The sequence below is a fragment of the Neoarius graeffei genome, chromosome 7 (assembly GCF_027579695.1).
Source record: "Neoarius graeffei isolate fNeoGra1 chromosome 7, fNeoGra1.pri, whole genome shotgun sequence".
Lineage (NCBI taxonomy): Eukaryota > Metazoa > Chordata > Actinopteri > Siluriformes > Ariidae > Neoarius > Neoarius graeffei.
The window spans coordinates 65,858,792-65,878,722 of NC_083575.1; the positions used below are offsets into that span (position 1 = coordinate 65,858,792).

Below are 19,931 nucleotides of genomic sequence, written 5' to 3' on the forward strand. Positions count from 1 at the left end.
GTGGGTGTATTTGAAGGGATATCCATTCCGGGGGGGGGTTTGGCAGTCAACACGGACATAAATAATTTTGAAGTCTTTAAAGCATAAAAAAAAAACCCAAAAAACTATTAATATTAAACTGCATTTATTCATAAATTTGACAAATAAGATTAGACAATAATGAAAAATTTAGAATTTTAGTTTTTATTGCTTAGAATTGTAACTGTAGTTGAGCAAACATGCATGGGGACATCAATTTGGCCTATTTGCTATAAAATCAGATAAATAATTTTTAATTAATTCATCCTTTTTACACATTATTGTGTTTTATGGTAGAAGGGGGCTTACCATTTAAAATGTGATTTTTGAAATAAAAGATTAGAATCTTTTTTAAACAAAATATACCATATAATGTCGTGGGGACTCAAATGGCACCGAATGATAGGAATGACCCATACCCCTCATAGTGGCGGACTTCAATCAATATCCAGGTCGCAGGTTGAAAGACGTGGAGAAGCGAGGAGTATTTATTTAAAAAAAAAAAAAAGGGGGGGGGGGGCCTGCCAATAAGAACTTGGCTGGCCATGTTTTGACTGACCTTTGTGAAATCAGTTGTTTACTATAGTTTGCTTACCCATAAGGCAACTGAACGGGTAAAATAACATTTCTGTTACAAAAGACATATTGAAATGCCAGTTAAAAAAAAAAAAAGTGCACAGAGCTGATCAAGAACTCACCATGGTACCAAATGGGATGGCTCTGGAGGCGTGGTAGTAAATAGCAATAAAGTTGATAAAGAATGCTGTGCCACAAACCATAGCTGGGATCAGGAACGCACCAATAAACATCTGCTTTATCCATCTCCTCCCTGCTCAAACACACACGAAACAACCACATGGCTGAGCAAACACTACACTCAGGTAATTAAAATGGAAAAAAAAGGGGCTGACGCACGCAGTTCAGTCTCTTGCATTAATCTGAGTTAATGATATGAATTGATGTTGCATATGAGGATAAAGGACTGCTTCTCATGCCTCTGTAACAGTATCTGCCTTTCCTCTGTGTGAGGGTTATTCATGTCCTGACTTAACAGAATTAAAAAGTTATATATAGTTAGAATACTCTTACCCCCTTGTTTTGCATACAGGCTTCCGCCAAAGTAACCATTTACCGGGGAAGTGGCTGCATATACAAATATGGCCGTGCTCAGCATCGACCCTCTCCTAAAAGCGGGAGGGGGGAGGGGGACCCATCAGTAAAATTCTTTTGCCTGCTAAATCATTTGGGAACAAATACAACTGCCTTTGAGACTTACTCAGTGTACAGATCCTCAAGCATGGCCACGATGATAACAATAAGGGACACCGAGAAGATCTGACAACCAGAACCAATTAGGGAGGAGAAGATCAGAGGGTGACTAGAGGGTCTGAACACATCACCATGGACTTGCTTCCAGCCGTACTCATCCCCGAGATCCCGGTCCTGCATACAGACAGACAGACTCCATGCATGTTAAGCATATACATACTGCGCAAATACCAAGAGAACATTTAGGCCAAGTTTACATTAGACCGTATCGGTCTCGTTTTCTTCGCGGATGCACTGTCCGTTTACATTAAAACGCCGGGAAACGGGAATCCGCCAGGGCCCACGTATTCAATCCAGTTCGTATGTGATCCGGTGCTGTGTAAACATTGAGGATACGCGGATACGCTGTGCTGAGCTCTAGCTGACGTCGTCATTGGACAACGTCACTGTGACATCCACCTTCCTGATTCGCTGGCGTTGGTCATATGACGCGACTGCTGAAAAACGGCGCGGACTTCCGCCTTGTATCACCTTTCATTAAAGAGTATAAAAGTATGAAAATACTGCCCATTGTGTAGTTATGATTGTCTTTAGGCTTGCCATCCTTCCACTTGCAAGTGGTAAGTGACGCGCATGCCCAATATGCACTGGGATCACACACACAGCGGCTCAGTCCCGAATCACTGCTCGCGCGCTTCACTCGCGTGCTCTGTGAGCTGCGCAGGGCCGGAGTGCGCACCCTCCAGAGGGCACTCGCTGTTCAGGGCGGAGTGATTTGGAGCGCAGGATGCCTGCGGAGCTGAGCCGGTGAGAACACATTTCAACTTACGTGCCGTCTAATTAGTCATGTGATTAGCGTATCCGTGTATTGGCGCTGCTGTGTGCACGCGAATCGTGTATTGGTGTTGTGTGCACGCTAATCGTTTTTAAAAACGTTAATCTGATGATCCACTGATACGGTCTAATGTAAACCCCACCTTAGTGTTCTATTCACATAATTATCCACAAATTATCAAAGAGTATAGATGACCCCGGGGCAAGGGGGGGTCCGCCTATGCAAAGGTCAAATGGGATTGAGGACAATAATTTACTTACTGACAATACAATTGCTATGCATTTACATACAAATACATGAACAAATTGCATATGATACCCCCCATTATTGTGAAAATGGTGCCATCACCACATGTAGAACACACGTGCAGCAAGCTGTTAGCCAAGTCAAAATGCTGAGTTATCAATAATCAGGGGCTCAAGAAGAAAAGCCAGAGGAAAAAGAGAACAAGAAAATGAAAGGAGCAGAGAGGCAATGGTCATATTTCCTGCCCATAAATCAATAAACTACAAAAAAAAAAAAAGCAGCACCACAAGGTATGACATAACACTGAATGTGGCAAAGGTGAGGAGCGATGCAGAATAGCAAATGAAACTTTAGCTAGCAGAACTTTTAAGTAATGTCAGCATGCAAGTAGACTGACTGAATTTGATACAAGAATACGTTTACTTGTTCACCCAAGATTTGCTCATATTTTAATGCCTTGCAGCAATTTCTTCAAATCAATGTCTGATTTTACTTTTCTCTAATGATTCACTGCAGGGCATTCCCCCTCCTCTTCCTGTTTTAAAGGGCATATCCTGGACCAAATTCGTTTTTTTTTTTTTTAATATGAAAGTATGTCCCTTTACACACTCATCCAGAAGGGTCATTTTGCACAAGGCCATCTGTCTCCAGCAGAAAAAAATAAAATAAAAGGCGCCTGTAAAAAAAACCCAAGGGAGTCTGGAGCCAGATTCGTGACGTTACCTGCGGAAGTGCCAGCAGGCTGCGAGAGCTTGCACGGTTTCAGTGCACAGCCTGTGTACACCAAGCGCTCCCATTTCTCTCTCATTGTCCGGTCTTTTGGGAAACAATGAGTACTAATCCCATCAAGACTGGTGTTGCTACACCCTCCTATGATACATCTGTTAACTATTTTAATAATTACGCGATAAATGTTGAAGAAATTTGCAAAAAACCACCAGGTCGTTTTCTCATAAACCAGCGCGGACGTAGGATTCAGAGGGAGGCGTCCCGCATGTGACGTCAGTGTTTCCCGGGAAATTCAAATGCCAAGTTTTTTTCAGAGGTGGACCAATTCACCTCAAATGGCTTGATTTCAACTGAATTTTTCTGGTATTGCGCAAGGTTTAAAAAAAAAAAAAAAAAATTGCACAAAATGCAAAATGTGACCGATATTTGACCAAAGTTTAATATAAAAATAGGAGAATTACACTGATCTTGCTCCTGAATTTACCTGTGATATGCACTTTAAGGTAAATCGTATGAATATTACTGTCACAGTCTAACTTGCCTTTTTTTTAAATAACTGACGACCTTTTGTGCTTTATAAATCATATTGAGCATAAATGTATGCAAGAGAGAGCATGGCCTGGATGGGTCGATAATATTTGATTTAGAAATGGTTGTTACAGACTCCATCTCTGAAACTAATAATGGCTAAGAGCTTATTTGAAATTGACCATGTGGGTATCAGAGCAAAGGGTGGGTGGGTGGGTGGGTGGTGGCGGTGTTGGAGCGTGTGAGGATGAGGGACCCAATTTGGAATGCTTTGTCCCCCTGTCCATAATTCCTAACAGCAGGCCTGTGATACGGCAACATTTTGTGCGAGGAGACATTGATTTAACATTGATGGAAGGAGTTAGAGTTTATTTTGCTCATCTCATCTCATTATCTCTAGCCGCTTTATCCTTCTACAGGGTCACAGGCAAGCTGGAGCCTATCCCAGCTGACTACGGGCGAAAGGCGGGGTACACCCTGGACAAGTCGCCAGGTCATCACAGGGCTGACACATAGACACAGACAACCATTCACACTCACATTCACACCTACGGTCAATTTAGAGTCACCAGTTAACCTAACCTGCATGTCTTTGGACTGTGGGGGAAACCAGAGCACCCGGAGGAAACCCACGCGGACACGGGGAGAACATGCAAACTCCGCACAGAAAGGCCCTCGCCGGCCACGGGGATCGAACCCGGACCTTCTTGCTGTGAGGCGACAGCGCTAACCACTACACTACCGTGCCGCCCCAGTTTATTTTGCTGTTCCTTTAAATTTTTTTCCCAATATGGGAAAGCTTTTCAGTTTCTTGAAAACATGAAAATCTGTTTCTCTTTGCCTTGCCAACTTCAAGAGAGAGAGGGGAGAGGAGAAGTGTGTGCGTGTGTGTGTGTGTGGGGGGGGGGGGGGGGAGAAGGGTCGTGATGGAACGATTGTTTATAGCTGCTGCAACACAAGTGATAAAAGGAATTTGCTTCATGGACCTTCCACAAAATTAAACAAAACTAAGAAAACATGTGACAATTTATTAAATAAATAAGATTATTAGTAACGGCTGTGGTACAAGAGGAATAAACCACTTTGGAATGTGCCGTTATTAGATAATCACAATCAACTTTGAGGTCACACCACAATGCCTCCGATTATCTTCCTAAAGCAGCACATGCTGTTTTTTACTCCTTACTTCTGATGCATCACGCACTGTGATGTTTCCCCTCATCCATCACACTACAACTCAGCCATTGAGATGATTTCATCCATCAAGACCTTTATCACCACATTAGACCGTATCAGCGGATCATCAGATTAACGCTTTTAAAACGATTCGCGTGCACACAGCAACGCCAATACACGGATACGCTCGGCTCCGCAGGCATCCTGCGCTCCAAATCACTCCGCCCTGAACAGCGAGCGCCCTCTGGAGGGTGTGCACTCCGGCCCTGCGCAGCTCACAGAGCGCGCGAGTGAAGCGCACGAGCGAAGCGCACGAGCAGTGATTCGGGACAAATAGCAGGAAGTGAAAGTCCACGCCGTTTTTCAGCAGTCGCGTCACATGACCAACGTGGCATGACCAACGCCAGCGAATCAGGAAGGTGGATGTCACAGTGACGTTGTCCAATGACGACGTCAGCTAGAGCTCAGCACAACGTTTCCTCATATCTCAATGTTTACACAGCACCGGATCAGATACGTAATGGATTGAATACGTGGGCCCTGGCGGATTCAAGTTGTTCCGCCTGTGGAGTCGTTTCCCGGCGTTTTAATGTGAACGTACAGTGCATCCGCGACGAAAACGAGACGGATACAGTCTAATGTAAACACCACCTTAGACAGTAGATAGTGTGGTTTATTTGGACTCACCATATCGTCCATTTCCTCTTCTTTGCTGTATCTGGCATAGTCTTTCCTCAGAGTCCTCATCAAGATCATAGACACCAAGCCCACCAAGAAGATCACCATCATGAAGGAGTTAAATATGGAGAACCAGTGAATCTGTCAGTCGAAGGAAAAAATGAACAAACAGTGAGAAAAACCTTCCTTCATTATGCACCACAGTACTGGTTATCCACAACCTCAAGAACAATCTTCAGATTAAGAACACCGCAAGTACAATGTACCGTATTTTCTGGACTATAGAGCGCACCTGTATATAAGCCGCATCCGCTCTATTTTTAAAAAAAAAAAAAAAAAAAAAAAAAAAGATATACAAGCCGCACCGGGCTATAAGCCGCAGATATCCATGTTGAAAAATTAGATATTTTACTGCATGTACAGAACGATTTTGTACTGTAAATGTACATGTATGTACCTGAACAGATTCTTTCCGAACAGTGCCTTTTAACACAGCAGCAACTTTGCTGATTAAAACGGAACAGAACCAAGAGAAAATAACTGGTATTTATTTACCTTCATTTCTCCTGTGTATGAAACCACAAGTCACTTTAATCATCTTAGCTGGATTTGAAAATAATTACCAGTTAGTAATTTGTCGTGCGTGTTCTATCTGCTAAAGATCTGCTAATTCTTCTTTGCATTGATTTTTCGTCTATCTTATTTTTGATTCTACTTCCGGTTAGAGCGCCCCTAGCGGTGGAAGAAAAATCCACAGAATAGCCGCACCTTTGTATAAGCCGCATGGTTCAAAACCTAGGAAAAAAGTAGCGGCTTATAGTCCAGAAAATACGGTACTTAAATTTGTACCACTTTAACAGTTCTTACTCTGTGTTGAAAGAAAGATGGATCAAGGTATTTGTCAAAACGATCTTCAAATTTCACATCAGACTTTTTCCACTTCACCTAAAGTAATGAAAAGGAGACAAAGGCTTGTTTAATGCTTTAATATCAACGTTCAACAGTATTCAGAGGTTTTATCAGGAGTGGTGTAAAATTACTCACCGAGTAGGACATGGCGATTCTTGTGTTCGGCACGAGTTTGACTTTGCCCTCGCTGGTCAAGTTAACGTCCACAATTCTGTTCCCATTGAAGCCAATTTCCAACTTTTTGTAAGTCCAGAGGTAATGGTCTTCCCCGTTCTCATCTGCCTCACCAACAATCCCTGAGATGCAAACAATAATATGATTTTACAAATCAGGTAATGTATTGAGAGGCTTGTAGAGTTAGCAAATTACTGAAACAAAGGAATATTTAAAAAAAAACTGCACAGTAAATGTACAATAAATAAAATATGGGCTTTCCAAAGAATTACAACAAAATAAGATTAGAAAAGCCATAAGATCAGAAATATTTAAACACAGGCTCCTCACAAATAAAACTAGTGAGGACTAGCTGAGAGCTCAGTGGTACTGAATATTAAGGCTTTTCATGAGACTTTGCTTAGTACAGAATTCCTGGACTACTCACCCCAGATTGGCAGGTCATCGATGTACATTTGGTACCAGTAGTGGTTCTTGATAGCGTAGACAAAGGCATCTCTTTTAGCTTTGTCCAGCTCAATTTCACAGTATGTCGTCTGCATCACTTCATCTACAAAGGAGAAATCCCAGTTACAGTTTAACCACCACCCACCAACAAATTCACTCATTGTACTGAATTCTTCCACTGGAGGCAGCATTTCCTCTCCCATTATATTGGAAGAGCACCCCCTCCCCCCCAACCCAACCATACACCCACAGTTTATGGTCTGAAGAGGAGGGTACAGTTCTATTGCAAAACCTATTCAAATTATTGTTCTAAAATAAAATGTGAAAACTTAAAATATGACTCTTAACTGTCTGATCTGGTCCAAATGCTCTGTAACAGGAGCCGCAAGGAGGGGTCCAGCAGGTGACCATCCTCATCCACCCCCCCCAAAAAAAAAACAACAAAAACAAAACAAAACCCAGTAAATTTAGGGGAAAACAATGGAAGGATTCTCAATTGTACCTGAATGAATACTGTACTGAAACACTTTGAATAGCAGCACTTTCAACATGAGCTGAATACCCCGGACCTAAAATCAATATCTATGACTGCATTTATTACTACAGTATGGCAGTCGTATACTTTATCGTGATGTACTGAGGTTGTATGTCCAGAGCTATATGAGGATTTAAAAAAATTAAAAAAGGCTGGTGCACTTTATTTTCATACAAAAATATCATGTATATGGGGGGCTGCCCCATCCTACAACAAAACGGGTGTTTTTAGAAATTCAAATAAATAAATAGTTAAAAAAAAGTACTCTGGATATTAAAAATAAAATAGTTCTGGTGGAACACTAAAGCACTCTAGACTCCAAATATCTTTAATTATTAACAACTTTTTAGACAGGCAGCACCAACACGTTTCAGCTTGGTAATGTTTTCCTCAGGAAAAATACTTCAAACAACTATGTGACCATGAAAATAAATATCAGAGGCTGTTCATTATTTATTTACACTCACTGAGTACTTTATAGGACTAAATACAGAGGTGCTTGAAAGGTTTGTGAACCCTTTAGAATTTTCTATATTTCTGCATAAATGTGACCTAAAACATCAGATTTTCACACAAGTCCTAAAGTAGATAAAGAGAACCTAGTTAAACAAATGAGAAAAATTATACTTTATTTATTTATTGAGGAAAATGATCCAATATTACATATCTGTGAGTGGCAAAAGTATGTGAACCTCTAGGATTTGCAGTTGATTTGAAGGTGAAATTAGAGTCAGGTGTTTTCAATCAATGGGATGACAATCAGGTGTGAGTGGGCACCCTGTTTTATTTAAAGAACAGGGATCTATCAAAGTCTGATCTTCACAACACGTTTATGGAAGTGTATCATGGCACGAACAAAGGAGATTTCTGAGGACCTCAGAAAAAGCGTTGTTGATGCTCATCAGGCGGGAAAAGGTTACAAAACCATCTCTAAAGAGTTTGGACTCCACCAATCCACAGTCAGACAGATTGTGTACAAATGGAGGAAATTCAAGACCATTGTTACCCTCCCCAGGAGTGGTCGACCAACAAAGATCACTCCAAGAGCAAGGCGTGTAATAGTCGGCAAGGTCACAAAGGACCCCAGGGTAACTTCTAAGCAACTGAAGGCCTCTCTCATATTGGCTAATGTTCATGAGTCCACCATCAGGAGAACACTGAACAACAATGGTGTGCATGGCAGGGTTGCAAGGAGAAAGTCACTGCTCTCGAAAAAGAACATTGCTGCTCATCTGCAGTTTGCTAAAGATCACGTGGACAAGCCAGAAGGCTATTGGAAAAATGTTTTGTGGACGGATGAGACCAAAATAGAACTTTTTGGTTTAAATGAGAAGCGTTATGTTTGGAGAAAGGAAAACACTGCATTCCAGCATAAGAACCTTATCCCATCTGTGAAACATAGGGCCTGTTTTGCTGCATCTGGGCTAGGACGGCTTGCCATCATTGATGGAACAATGAATTCTGAATTATACTGGCAAATTCTAAAGGAAAATGTCAGGACATCTGACCATGAACTGAATCTCAAGAGAAGGTGGGTCATGCACCAAGACAACGACCCTAAGCACACAAGTTGTTCTACCAAAGAATGGTTAAAGAATAATAAAGTTCATGTTTTGGAATGGCCAAGTCAAAGTCCTGACCTTAATCCAATCGAACATGTTGTGGAAGGACCTGAAGCGAGCAGTTCATGTGAGGAAACCCACCAACATCCCAGAGTTGAAGCTGTTCTGTACGGAGGAACGGGCTAAAATTCCTCCAAGCCGGTGTGCAGGACTGATCAACAGTTACCGCAAACGTTTAGTTGCAGTTATTGCTGCACAAGGGGATCACACCAGATACTGAAAGCAAAGGTTCACATACTTTTGCCACTCACAGATATGTAATATTGGATCATTTTCCTCAATAAATAAATGACCAAGTATAATATTTTTGTCTCATTTGTTTAACTGGGTTCTATTTGTCTACTTTTAGGACTTGTGTGAAAATCTGATGTTTTAGGTCATATTTATGCAGAAATATAGAAAATTCTAAAGGGTTCACAAACTTTCAAGCACCACTGTAAATATTCGGTAGGGCCTCCCTTTTCTCTCAAAACGGCTTCAACTCTGTGTGGTGTAGATTTCACAATGTTGAAAACATTCCTATACTGCAGATTTTTCAGCTGCACTTTCATCATGCTGCAAATCTCCTGTTCTACCACATCCCAAAGGTGTCCTTTTCCGATCCGGTGACTGGGAAGGTCACTGAAGAACATGGAGCTCAGTGTCATGTTCATGAAACCAGTCTGAGATGGCTTTTGCTTTGGGACGTGGTGCATCATCATGCTAGAAGTAGCCATTAGGAAGATGGGTAAATTGTGGCCATGAAGTGCATCACATGGTCAGAACAATACTCAAATAGGCTGTGGAATTCAAGCAGAAACTGATGGATATTAACAGGCCCAAAGTGTGTCAAGAAAAAAAAAAAAAAAAAAAAATTTCTCACACCATTACACCACCTCCATTAGCCTGGACTGTTGATACAAGACAGGTTGGGTCCATGAATTCATGTTTATTTTTACTGGACCATTCAGAGTAAATTCTTGAGACTGTTGTGTGTGTGAACTTCTCAGAAGATCACCAGTTTCTGAAATACTCATACTCAAACCAGCCCATCTGATACCAACAACCAAACACAACCATGGTTAGAGTCATCCACCCATCTTGATGTTTGATGTGAACATTAAATTAAGTTCTTGACCTATATCTGCATGATTCTATGCATTGTGCTGCTGCCAAATGATTGGCTGATTGGATAACTGCATAAATGAGCATGTGCATAGGTGTTTCTAATAAAGTCGACAGTGTATGTAATTGGTCTAGCTACACCCCCCCCCCAAAAAAAAACCCACCAAAAAAAAAAAAAACCCTCCACTGATGCACCATTGGAACGCCTTTAGCTTTGATTATGGCACACATTCACTGGGGCATTGTTTCAACAACCTTATGCAACATCACATTTATTTCCAGCCAGAGTTGCAGGAATTTTTCACAGAGATCTTTTCTTGATTATGGGAGAGTTGAACCACTCTGTAAAGTCTTCTCCAGCACATCCCAAAGACTTTCAGTGGGGTTAAGTTCAGGACTCTGGTGGCCAATTCCTGTGTGTAAATGATTTCTCCAGCTCCCTGAACCACCAATTTTATATCCTTGCCATCGGAGGGTGTCCATTGATGGGACAACCTGGTCATTCAGGTAACTCAGCCAACTATTTTATTGTCCTATAACATGGCTGAGCCTTGACCTGACCAATTAAAGCAACCCCAGATCATAACACTGTCTCCAGAGGCTTGTACAGTGGCCACTGTGCATGATGGATGTATTGCTTCACGCGCTTCCCTTCTTACCCTGACATGCACATCATTCTGAAATGTAGTAAATCTGGACTCAGACCATGTGACCTTTTCCCATTCCTCCAGAGTCCAATCTTTGTGCTTCCTCACATTTGGAAGCCTCTTCTTCTGATTCGTCTCATTAACAAGTGGTTTTCTTCTGGTCACACAGCTGTTTAGTCCCAATCCTGAGAGTTATCACATTGCGAGTGTGGAAATGCTCTTACTTTCACTATTAACCCTCTGGGGTCAAGAGCTCCATCAGCGAAGCTCAGCAGGTTTAGAATGAGGCGGTCATGTATTTAGATAAATATTTTCACGCGTTTTTAAAATCATACAAGCATGATAAATATATTGACAAACTTCACACTGTCCTATGTGCCCACTGCCAAATAATATATTTAAGTAACCTAAGTTAGGTGAAACATAAAACTTGTCACCTTACTCAGGTCACACTGGAGTCGGAGCGCTGAGCTCCCACTTACGCACCCATAAAAGACTATTCACATGGTAACAGTACGATAAATCACTCACTCTTTCAGTTTCGACTGGTTTCTCTTTCGCGGTGGGAACGCCCATCGTAAACAGGATAAAAACCTGTCAAAGTTTAGACTATTTGGAGGTAAAACTTGTTTATGCACTTCGGATGATTCAGGACAACAATTCAATTTCAGGACAGCTGATCAATTCATGATTCAGGACAGCAATTCAGTTCAATCTTGAGAACTGCAACACTGATCAGCGGTGCTGCCCCCCTTTTTTTTCTTAAATAATAACTTTGACTCAATCCAGCCAAAGATCAACTCGAGCGCCTGTAAATATTTCTATTTGTTATGAGCAGATTGGTTGATCTGCGTGCACATGTTTTGCATACACAGGTAAAATGACTGAGCAGGTTTTCCAAATTTTGAAGTATTTCTCAAAAATAGTTAATTTTGCTCTATTTTCAGTTTAGAGCGTAAAATTTGGAGTTGGAGCAAAATTACAGGGTAATTGTGTAACAGTTGATTGTGGCTCTGAACTGAGTAAAAATAGTACAAGAGTTAATTTCAAGACACACTGAAGAGTCAAATACCAAAATAAAATACCAGATAAATGAACATGTTTTAAAAAACAGTTTTAAAACGGTGTTGGAATGTGTGGGAAAAAAACATTACCTTACCCATTGTGACTTGACCTGATGGGATTAAGAGATGGCAGTGGGAGGGGTTTTCACTCTTCTCATGGAAGGGAATGGAAATTTTTACCCTTCTCATTGAATACCCCTCCCACCGCCAACTCTATCCCAAAACAATAGGAAATACTTTTTTTGATAGCCAGTTAATTGTCCAAATCATTGGAGCAGATTTAAGTTTGTGCTTGATACATTCCTAAGACTGAACAGAATCACCTCAAGTGACCAAAACGGTTCATCACAATGGGTAAAGTCCCCTCCACACACATTCCAACACTGTTCTAAAACTGTTTTACTACACCTTCATTTAGCTGTTTAAAAAAAAATAAAGTAAAAAAAACATGACATACATACTACATGGATATTGTCACTGAACTTATGCTGAATACACACACACACACAAAAAAAAAAAAGTCATATGACTTTGAAAATACTGCTTAGATTTGTTGAAATTGACAAAATCAGAGCATACCAAAATCATTAGAGTACCAGAAAATACCCTCAGACCCCAGAGGGTTAAACAGCCAGCAGTTTGACTGTTGATTTTTTTAAGATTCAACTTCCAAGTGTTTAAGTGATCTCCGATCACAGTCAGTCAAGATTTTTTTTTCCCCCCCAACCACATTTTTTTTCCGTATTATTTGACAGTTCACCACTATCCTTCCAGGTTTTAATAACGTGTTGACCAGATCTTAGCTCAATTGCAGTAACCTCAGCAATCTCTTTAGTTGTTTTCTTTGCTTGATGCAGTACAATAATTTGACCCTCCTGAAACACACCAACGATCCACGATCATGTGATACAGGTTCCAGCATGGTTAGTTAAGAAATTAAAAAAAAAAAAAATAATTCTGCTTAGCAGACACGTGACAAATTGCACACGTGTAATTTTAATATTTAAAGAATCTAAACAGACCAGCAAAATGACAGTAGCAATTTGTGAAAGATGCGAGAATGCTTTTTTTTTTTGGGGGGGGGGGGGGGTTTAGGATATGTTCTTACCATCAAATACTTTCATTCCATATTTTGTTGCTTGTGGTTTTGTTTTCAGGTAGTTTTTATTTCGTCCTCAGTTGGTTCAGCAACACGCTCTGCCATTTTGTTTTTCTCTACTCACTGTAGATGAGCTGATAGCCTAGTAGTACAGTAGCCAATCAGAGCACATTACTGCTCATATCCAGTAAATATGGATAGAATAAAACTAGATATGAAAATCAAAAGTTTGACATGGCAATATTTTCATCTTGAAAGGACTTCCAACTACAAAAGCACTTTATTAGCCACATGATTTTATTCAACTGCCTGTCTGCTACACTCCTCTCCATTCAGCCCACTGATGTGTTGATATTTGTCGTTCAATCTATGGAAGAAAGGGCGGTTATTTTCTATCTATTCATTATTCTATGGACCATAGGTACTACATGCTACAATGACGTCTATCAGCAGCAGCTTGGGCTTTTTTTTTTCTTTACACACACAAAAATACTGCCATATACCCTATTGAATTGTCAAGCTGGTATGAAGGCTTAAAAAGGGATACCACCCAAGTTGACTATCCATCCTCTTCCATACACACATTAGCTTACCGATGACCATATTTGGTTTGTGCTGCTCCGATTGACAGAGTAACACTATTCCTCCCACTCACAGTGCATGGCCAGTTATGCCATCATGGACTCCTGGTAATGTATGGCTGTCATTATTGGGATTTAAACTCAATCTCCCAATGATGGATTATACAGACCCCATTTTAAACCAAGATACTGTTAGTATTTCTGAAAGCAAACAGTGGATGCACTAATGCCAAAAAGACCTTGGTTACCTTTAAACTTGATGTCTAGGCCACTGAACTCCAGTTCGACTCCCTGGAGAGCTTCTCCCAACGTCTCGTGGTAGTGGCTGATGGTCTTCTTGGCGCCCACACAGAAAGGAAGTGAGAAGTATTTATACGTCTCCTGCCTGTTGTGATACGGCCCCACTGTGTTCATCCATAGAACCACCTCCTCTTTGTCGTCATACTGGAAAAGAAAGCAAATCAGTTTCCTAACTGTAGATCATTTGCTGTATTCACACAAAACACTAGTTTAACAAACTAACATTTGCAAGGGAAAACCAAGACAGTACACAATTAATACAATACTATACACACACTACCCATTAATGTAATAATGAATAGAGCTACATTGTATACTCCATCATTAGATCAAATCACATTTAACTACATTGGTCATGGTATAAAAGCTTTATTTATTTAAATTTAAAAAACCACCGCACTTTTCCTTGACTCCATTTTTTTTTTTGGTCATTTCCCTATAGTTAAGGCAAGACTCCACAGTCACACACATTATGAAACTCTTCCAGAGAAAGTGCTGCTGGCGTTTTAAATCAACAAAAGCAATAAACCAGCAACACACCTTGGACAAACAGCTCAAGAAGAATGTTCAACACTTATTGGTCAAACAGTCACACCCACAAGAGCCGAATGACTCATCAAAAAGGTTTTTCAGTACCGTGACCTTAATTATTTTTGCTCACAGACTGTGCTGTGCATTACTATATATAGTTTCCTTAGGTTTATACTTCGATCACCATCCCACTGTCAAGACCAATGGAGTGAAAATAAGCAGGCATGTCGACATTCACATTTGCAGCATTTGGCAGACACCCTTATCCAGAGTGATTTACAAAAGTGCTTTGCAGTCTCCATCATAACATCCTCATGCTAGGACAGATAGGTCAGCATATGAAGTACTATCAGACCAGATACAATTTCCAGAATGCTCAGTAAATGTTCCCGGAGGATGCCTGCAATGATGATAGAATGAGGAGATAAGAGAGCTCTGTATAAATGAAAGACATGGGAGTGCCTTCATGACGTACACACGGTTGTCACACTAAAATTTCCAACTGAACTGTGCACGCGCAAAAAAAAAAAAAAAAAACCACACACAACAAACCGCACCCACACACCCTAATTGCTTTGACTTTTCTTATAACTGCTTGTTGTAGGGCTTGTGGCTGTGCACTTTACTTTTTTTTAAGTAGGCCATAACCTGCTTTAGATGACCAAAGGTACATGGACACCTGACAATCACACCTATATGAGGACATCCCATTCCAAAAACCATTAGCGTTAATATGGGGCCCAAACCTTGGCAAGAGAGAGAAAAAGGGAAAAGGAGGCAAAAAGGGGGAGGGGGCCCAAGACCATTACCCTTCCTCCACCAAACCTTACTATTGGCACTATGCATCATGTAGTAGGTAGTGTTCTAGTATTCACCAAATCCACACTCCTCCATCAGACAGAGAAGCAGAACAATGTTCTCATTTCTCAAGAGTTCAGTACCGGTGTGCTTTACACCTTTCTAGCCAACACTCCATGTTGTACACAGTGACCTTTGGGTGCAACTGCTTGGCCACGGAAACCCATTTCAAGAAGCTCCCAATGCACATTTCTTGTGCTGATTTTGCTTCCAGAGGCAGTTTGGAAATCTGCAGTGAGTGATGCAAGAGAAAATAGGCCATTTTTACATGCTACTGTATGTGCTTCAGTATTTGCTGGCCCTGCTCCGAGAGTTTGTGCAGTCTCCCACTTCATGGCTAACGTGTGGTTGCTCCAAGATGCTTCCATTTCACAATAATCACTTATTTTTGACTGGGGCAGATTTAACATGGCAGAAGTTTTACAAACTGACTTGTGGTAAAGATGGCATCTTACGACAATGCCATGTTTAAAGTCACCGAACTCATCACCATGACCCATTCTTCTGCCTAGGGTTGGGTACCGAAACTCGGTACAGGTATGGCACCGGGGCAAACATCAACGGTAGTAATCAGTCTGAAATACAACATGAATTTCGGTGCCTCGTTTCGGTGCCACAAAATACACAGCTGCGCCCTCTGGTGTTCACTGTTAACAGCAGCACCCTATTCAGTAGGCCTACACACTCAGCAGGCAGAAAGGTCAAGATGTCTCAAGCAAAACGTTCCAAAGTATGGTTACATTTTACAAGAAAGGATACTGAAACTTCCACGTGCAACAAACGTTTGAGGACATTTTCGTGCAAAAGCGGGAACACGTCAAATTTAATGAAACATTTGGTCACACATGGCCGAAGCTTGCACCGTTTTTGACAGCCTCCGTGAACGTGACCCTATAGCAAGTACATCGGAAGCATCCAACGTGGGAGTCCCTATGCCCAGCCCAAGCGATGGAGCTCCCAGCCCAGCTAGCGTGGACATACTGGATGATGATAATAGCAGCATTTGCTCTTCAAGTGAGTATCTTTTTTTAAACACTGCTAAACAATTGATGCATGCTAATTCCTATTGTTAAACGTAGGCGTAAATGTTTCGAGTAGCACAGATGCAGTCTCACAGCTTGTGTGAAAATGCGTTTGTCATGAGCAAGTGTTGTACACGTTAAGAAGGCACAACGAATCAATCGCATTAAATGCGTTCAACTCTGGTTGCAAGCCTATGAAATGTTGCCGTTTAGTCGGTAGCAAAAAACAGCTTAGCATATGAATAACGATAGTCCTAAACGCGGAGTTTATGAGAACAGCATTACGTGGCATGTTCAAAATAAATTGATATTTTAAATGAATTTATATTTTGTGGTCTTTCTAGTTACGTCTTTCATTTCATGGAACATTTGGCATTTCATTATCCTGTTCCATGTGCACTGGCATTGCTAGTCATTAGAATAAGTTAATGCAAGGGGCATCGTGGCTCAGGTGGATAAGGCGCCATACCATAAATCCGAGGACCCGGGTTCGATTCCGGCCCGAGGTCATTTCCCGATCCCTCCCCATCTCTCTCTCTCCCGCTCATTTCCTGTCTCTACACTGTCCTATCCAATAAAAGGTAAAAAAAAGCCCCCCCCCCAAAAAAAAAAGTTACTGTACAGTTGTGTACAATTGTTGAAGTACAGTACAATGTGAATTTGATTTATTTTATCTTTTTTATTTATTATTTAAGGGATTTAAAGTAATCTGTTGTTGTTCAATTTGACCTTGGACTTTGCCTTAGGAATAAAAAATCATTGCTTCATTACAAATTGTGTGTGTGCGCTGCTTTTTTTTTTTTGAAAGTACCGATTTAAATACCGTTTAGGAACCAGCACCGTTTTGAAAGTATCAATTTGGCACCGGTATCAAATGAAACCCTTTCAATACCCAAGCCTACTTCTGCCAGTGCTTGCTTGGCGATTACCTCGATATGTACTTGATTTTATGCACCTATTAGCAACGGGTGTGGCTGAAACACCTGAACTCAATAATTAGGAGGCGGCGTGTCTGCATATTTTTAGCCATCACGTGCATGTAGGCTAAACCTGTACTAGGAACTCAGTAACTTACCCCAAATCCCCCAGAATAAATTGCTTCTCTGAAAAGTGTTAAATCATCTAGATTTTGTTAATATCTGGTTCTCTTTTTGGTTTCAGCAGGAGGCAACAGAAAAGACCCTAACCCTAATGCTTCTTGGAATGTTTTTATATTGAAAAAGCACAATATCTACCCCTGCTGAATATTAAGGAACCACAAAGTAAATCTGGACGGGATATACATTGCCTGAAGTTATTTCTACTGGTCATTTTATAGAAGGCAAAACGTAGCATAACCTTTCCAGACATGTACACACCCAAGCTAAAAACCTGTTGGAGAAGAAACCGTAAACAACTGGTACAGCAACAAAAACTGGAGAAAAGGTAGGTTTTTGGTTTGTTTGAATACATTATACAAGACTTACAGGAACACACTGTCCATATTGAGCAGGGGGGCATATATCTAAGAGTTTCAAGATGTATTCAAATTCTTTAAATACAAGAACAGCCTTCAGCAAGAGTGAAACTGTTTAGCCCAGCATTGGTACGTCATTTAGACCAAATATGAGTAACATTTAAAAAAGGTTTGTTATATGTATATCTTTTGAGGTACAATTTATATATCCTTTATGTAAATTTTACATATATCCCTGAAGTCATATTATGTAATAAGTCAGGGTGGGGCACCAAAGAACAGGTTATGGCTCTTCAGGTCGTCACAGAATTCAAACTGGTCACACTGGTAACATGGTGCAGAGAACACAGCGAAAAAGATTAAGGCTTATCAATCTCTAGAAAAACAAGCAACACTGCAATTAAGGTAACTTGGCAAACGAGACGGCGCCAATCTAAACCAACCATATTGGCTAAAGGCTCCTATGACAAATGGCAAAGATAGGAACTGGATTTGGAAAATAAATTTTTGGAACTGGAAAATATTTAAAATTGAATAGTAAGACTTGATTTTTTCCCCCTTTTGTTATGATTAATTTTATTATACTGTATTAAGTAAGCGATTTGGGGCGGCACGGTGGTGTAGTGGTTAGCGCAGTCACCTTACAGTAAGAAGGTCCAGGTTCGAGCCCTGTGGCCGGCGAGGGCCTTTCTGTGCGGAGTTTGCATGTTCTCCCCATGGGTTTCCTCCGGGTGCTCCGGTTTCCCCCACAGTCCAAAGACATGCAGGTTAGGTTAACTGGTGACTCTAAATTGACCGTAGGTGTGAATGTGAGTGTGAATGGTTGTCTGTGTCTGTGTGTCAGCCCTGTGATGACCTGGCGACTTGTCCAGGGTGTACCCCGCCTCTCGCCCGTAGTCAGCTGGGATAGGCTCCAGCTTGCCTGCGACCCTGTAGAACAGGATAAAGCGGCTAGAGATAATGAGAGATGAGATGTCCAAAAAATAAAGTTTCCACCCACAGACATTTTAAAGTTTAGCAGTCTTTGAAGAAAACAATATTGGATGGGTATATGAGCCAGCTGATACTCAAGCATCCTTATCAGTAAAAAAAAAAATAAAACATAAGTGCCATCACTACCAATAAGAATGAATCTGGACAACAAAACATGACATCCAGAGCACTTTTTTTTTTTGCTTTTTGTTTTGTTTTTAACTGAGGAAAGAATCCACATAAAGATACTACTTGGAAGATGGGGGGAAAAAAAATTATATGGGTCCGTCTCAGAAATTGGTCTCTCATTTGGGACATTATGGTCAAAAAAATAACTTTCTAATTTTACTATTTTTTTTGCATTTACCTAACTCTCAATGTTTCTTTTGTCATGTTTAATAAGAATAAAGATAGTATCTTGCTTTATCTGGCCTCCACTGTGGAAAATTTTTTATTACAATTCAAATGATTTTGTAAAATTGATTTACATATAAAATAACTACATTATGAAGAATTAAAGCCCCTCCTTCACAGACGAGTGAAAATATTGAATAAATTTCCTCTTTGATTGCTTGGGTTAAAAATGCCAAGTTATGATGACTGAATTGATTATTCACTTAAATATGAATAATATGATACATTTTGAGTATTTGACATGGCAAAATGGGACACAATGGAAAAATCAAGAACACACCGGAAAGATGAGAATAACGGCGGTGGTAAAAGAACAGCGGCTGTACCGGCTGAAGGTCGCGCGGGTCTCTGCTGAGGCGCGCGAGCAACGGGACATCACTACCGCACCTGACGGAGCGGGGGTGGGACAAAATGACTGGCCGTAGATTCTATCAAAAGTTCGATCTAAATTGAGCATGGTTGCAAAATATTGGCCCAAAATACGCAAACACTACGAAATATGAAAGTAAGATGAAAAAGAAACATTCTATTGCCTTATACTGCAAGACTAAAACAAAATTAAAAAAAAAAAAAAAAAATTGGTCAAAACTCACCTTTTCAGTGATAACATCCGAACAGATCACTTGCGTAACAGAAAGACCGCAAATGGAAGCACGATCAACTTCTAACTGTTGGAGTGGAAAATTCTAAAAGGAGGAGGAAAGTTTTGCTTGTTTT

General features: G+C 40.7%; 1 protein-coding gene across 1 annotated transcript in view; it reads right to left on the reverse strand.

Moving 5' to 3' along the window:
* The window catches only part of tm9sf3 (transmembrane 9 superfamily member 3), a 45,699-nt gene that overhangs the window by 11,404 nt on the left and 14,364 nt on the right, over positions 1-19,931 (reverse strand). Inside the window, exons 2-9 of the mRNA XM_060926252.1 lie at positions 13,910-14,105; positions 6,990-7,112; positions 6,524-6,684; positions 6,347-6,424; positions 5,489-5,620; positions 1,295-1,461; positions 1,108-1,202; positions 717-847 (exon numbers count right to left, since the gene is read on the reverse strand). Of these exons, the coding sequence (XP_060782235.1) occupies positions 717-847; positions 1,108-1,202; positions 1,295-1,461; positions 5,489-5,620; positions 6,347-6,424; positions 6,524-6,684; positions 6,990-7,112; positions 13,910-14,105 (1,083 nt within the window). The remainder of the gene's footprint in view (positions 1-716; positions 848-1,107; positions 1,203-1,294; positions 1,462-5,488; positions 5,621-6,346; positions 6,425-6,523; positions 6,685-6,989; positions 7,113-13,909; positions 14,106-19,931) is intronic.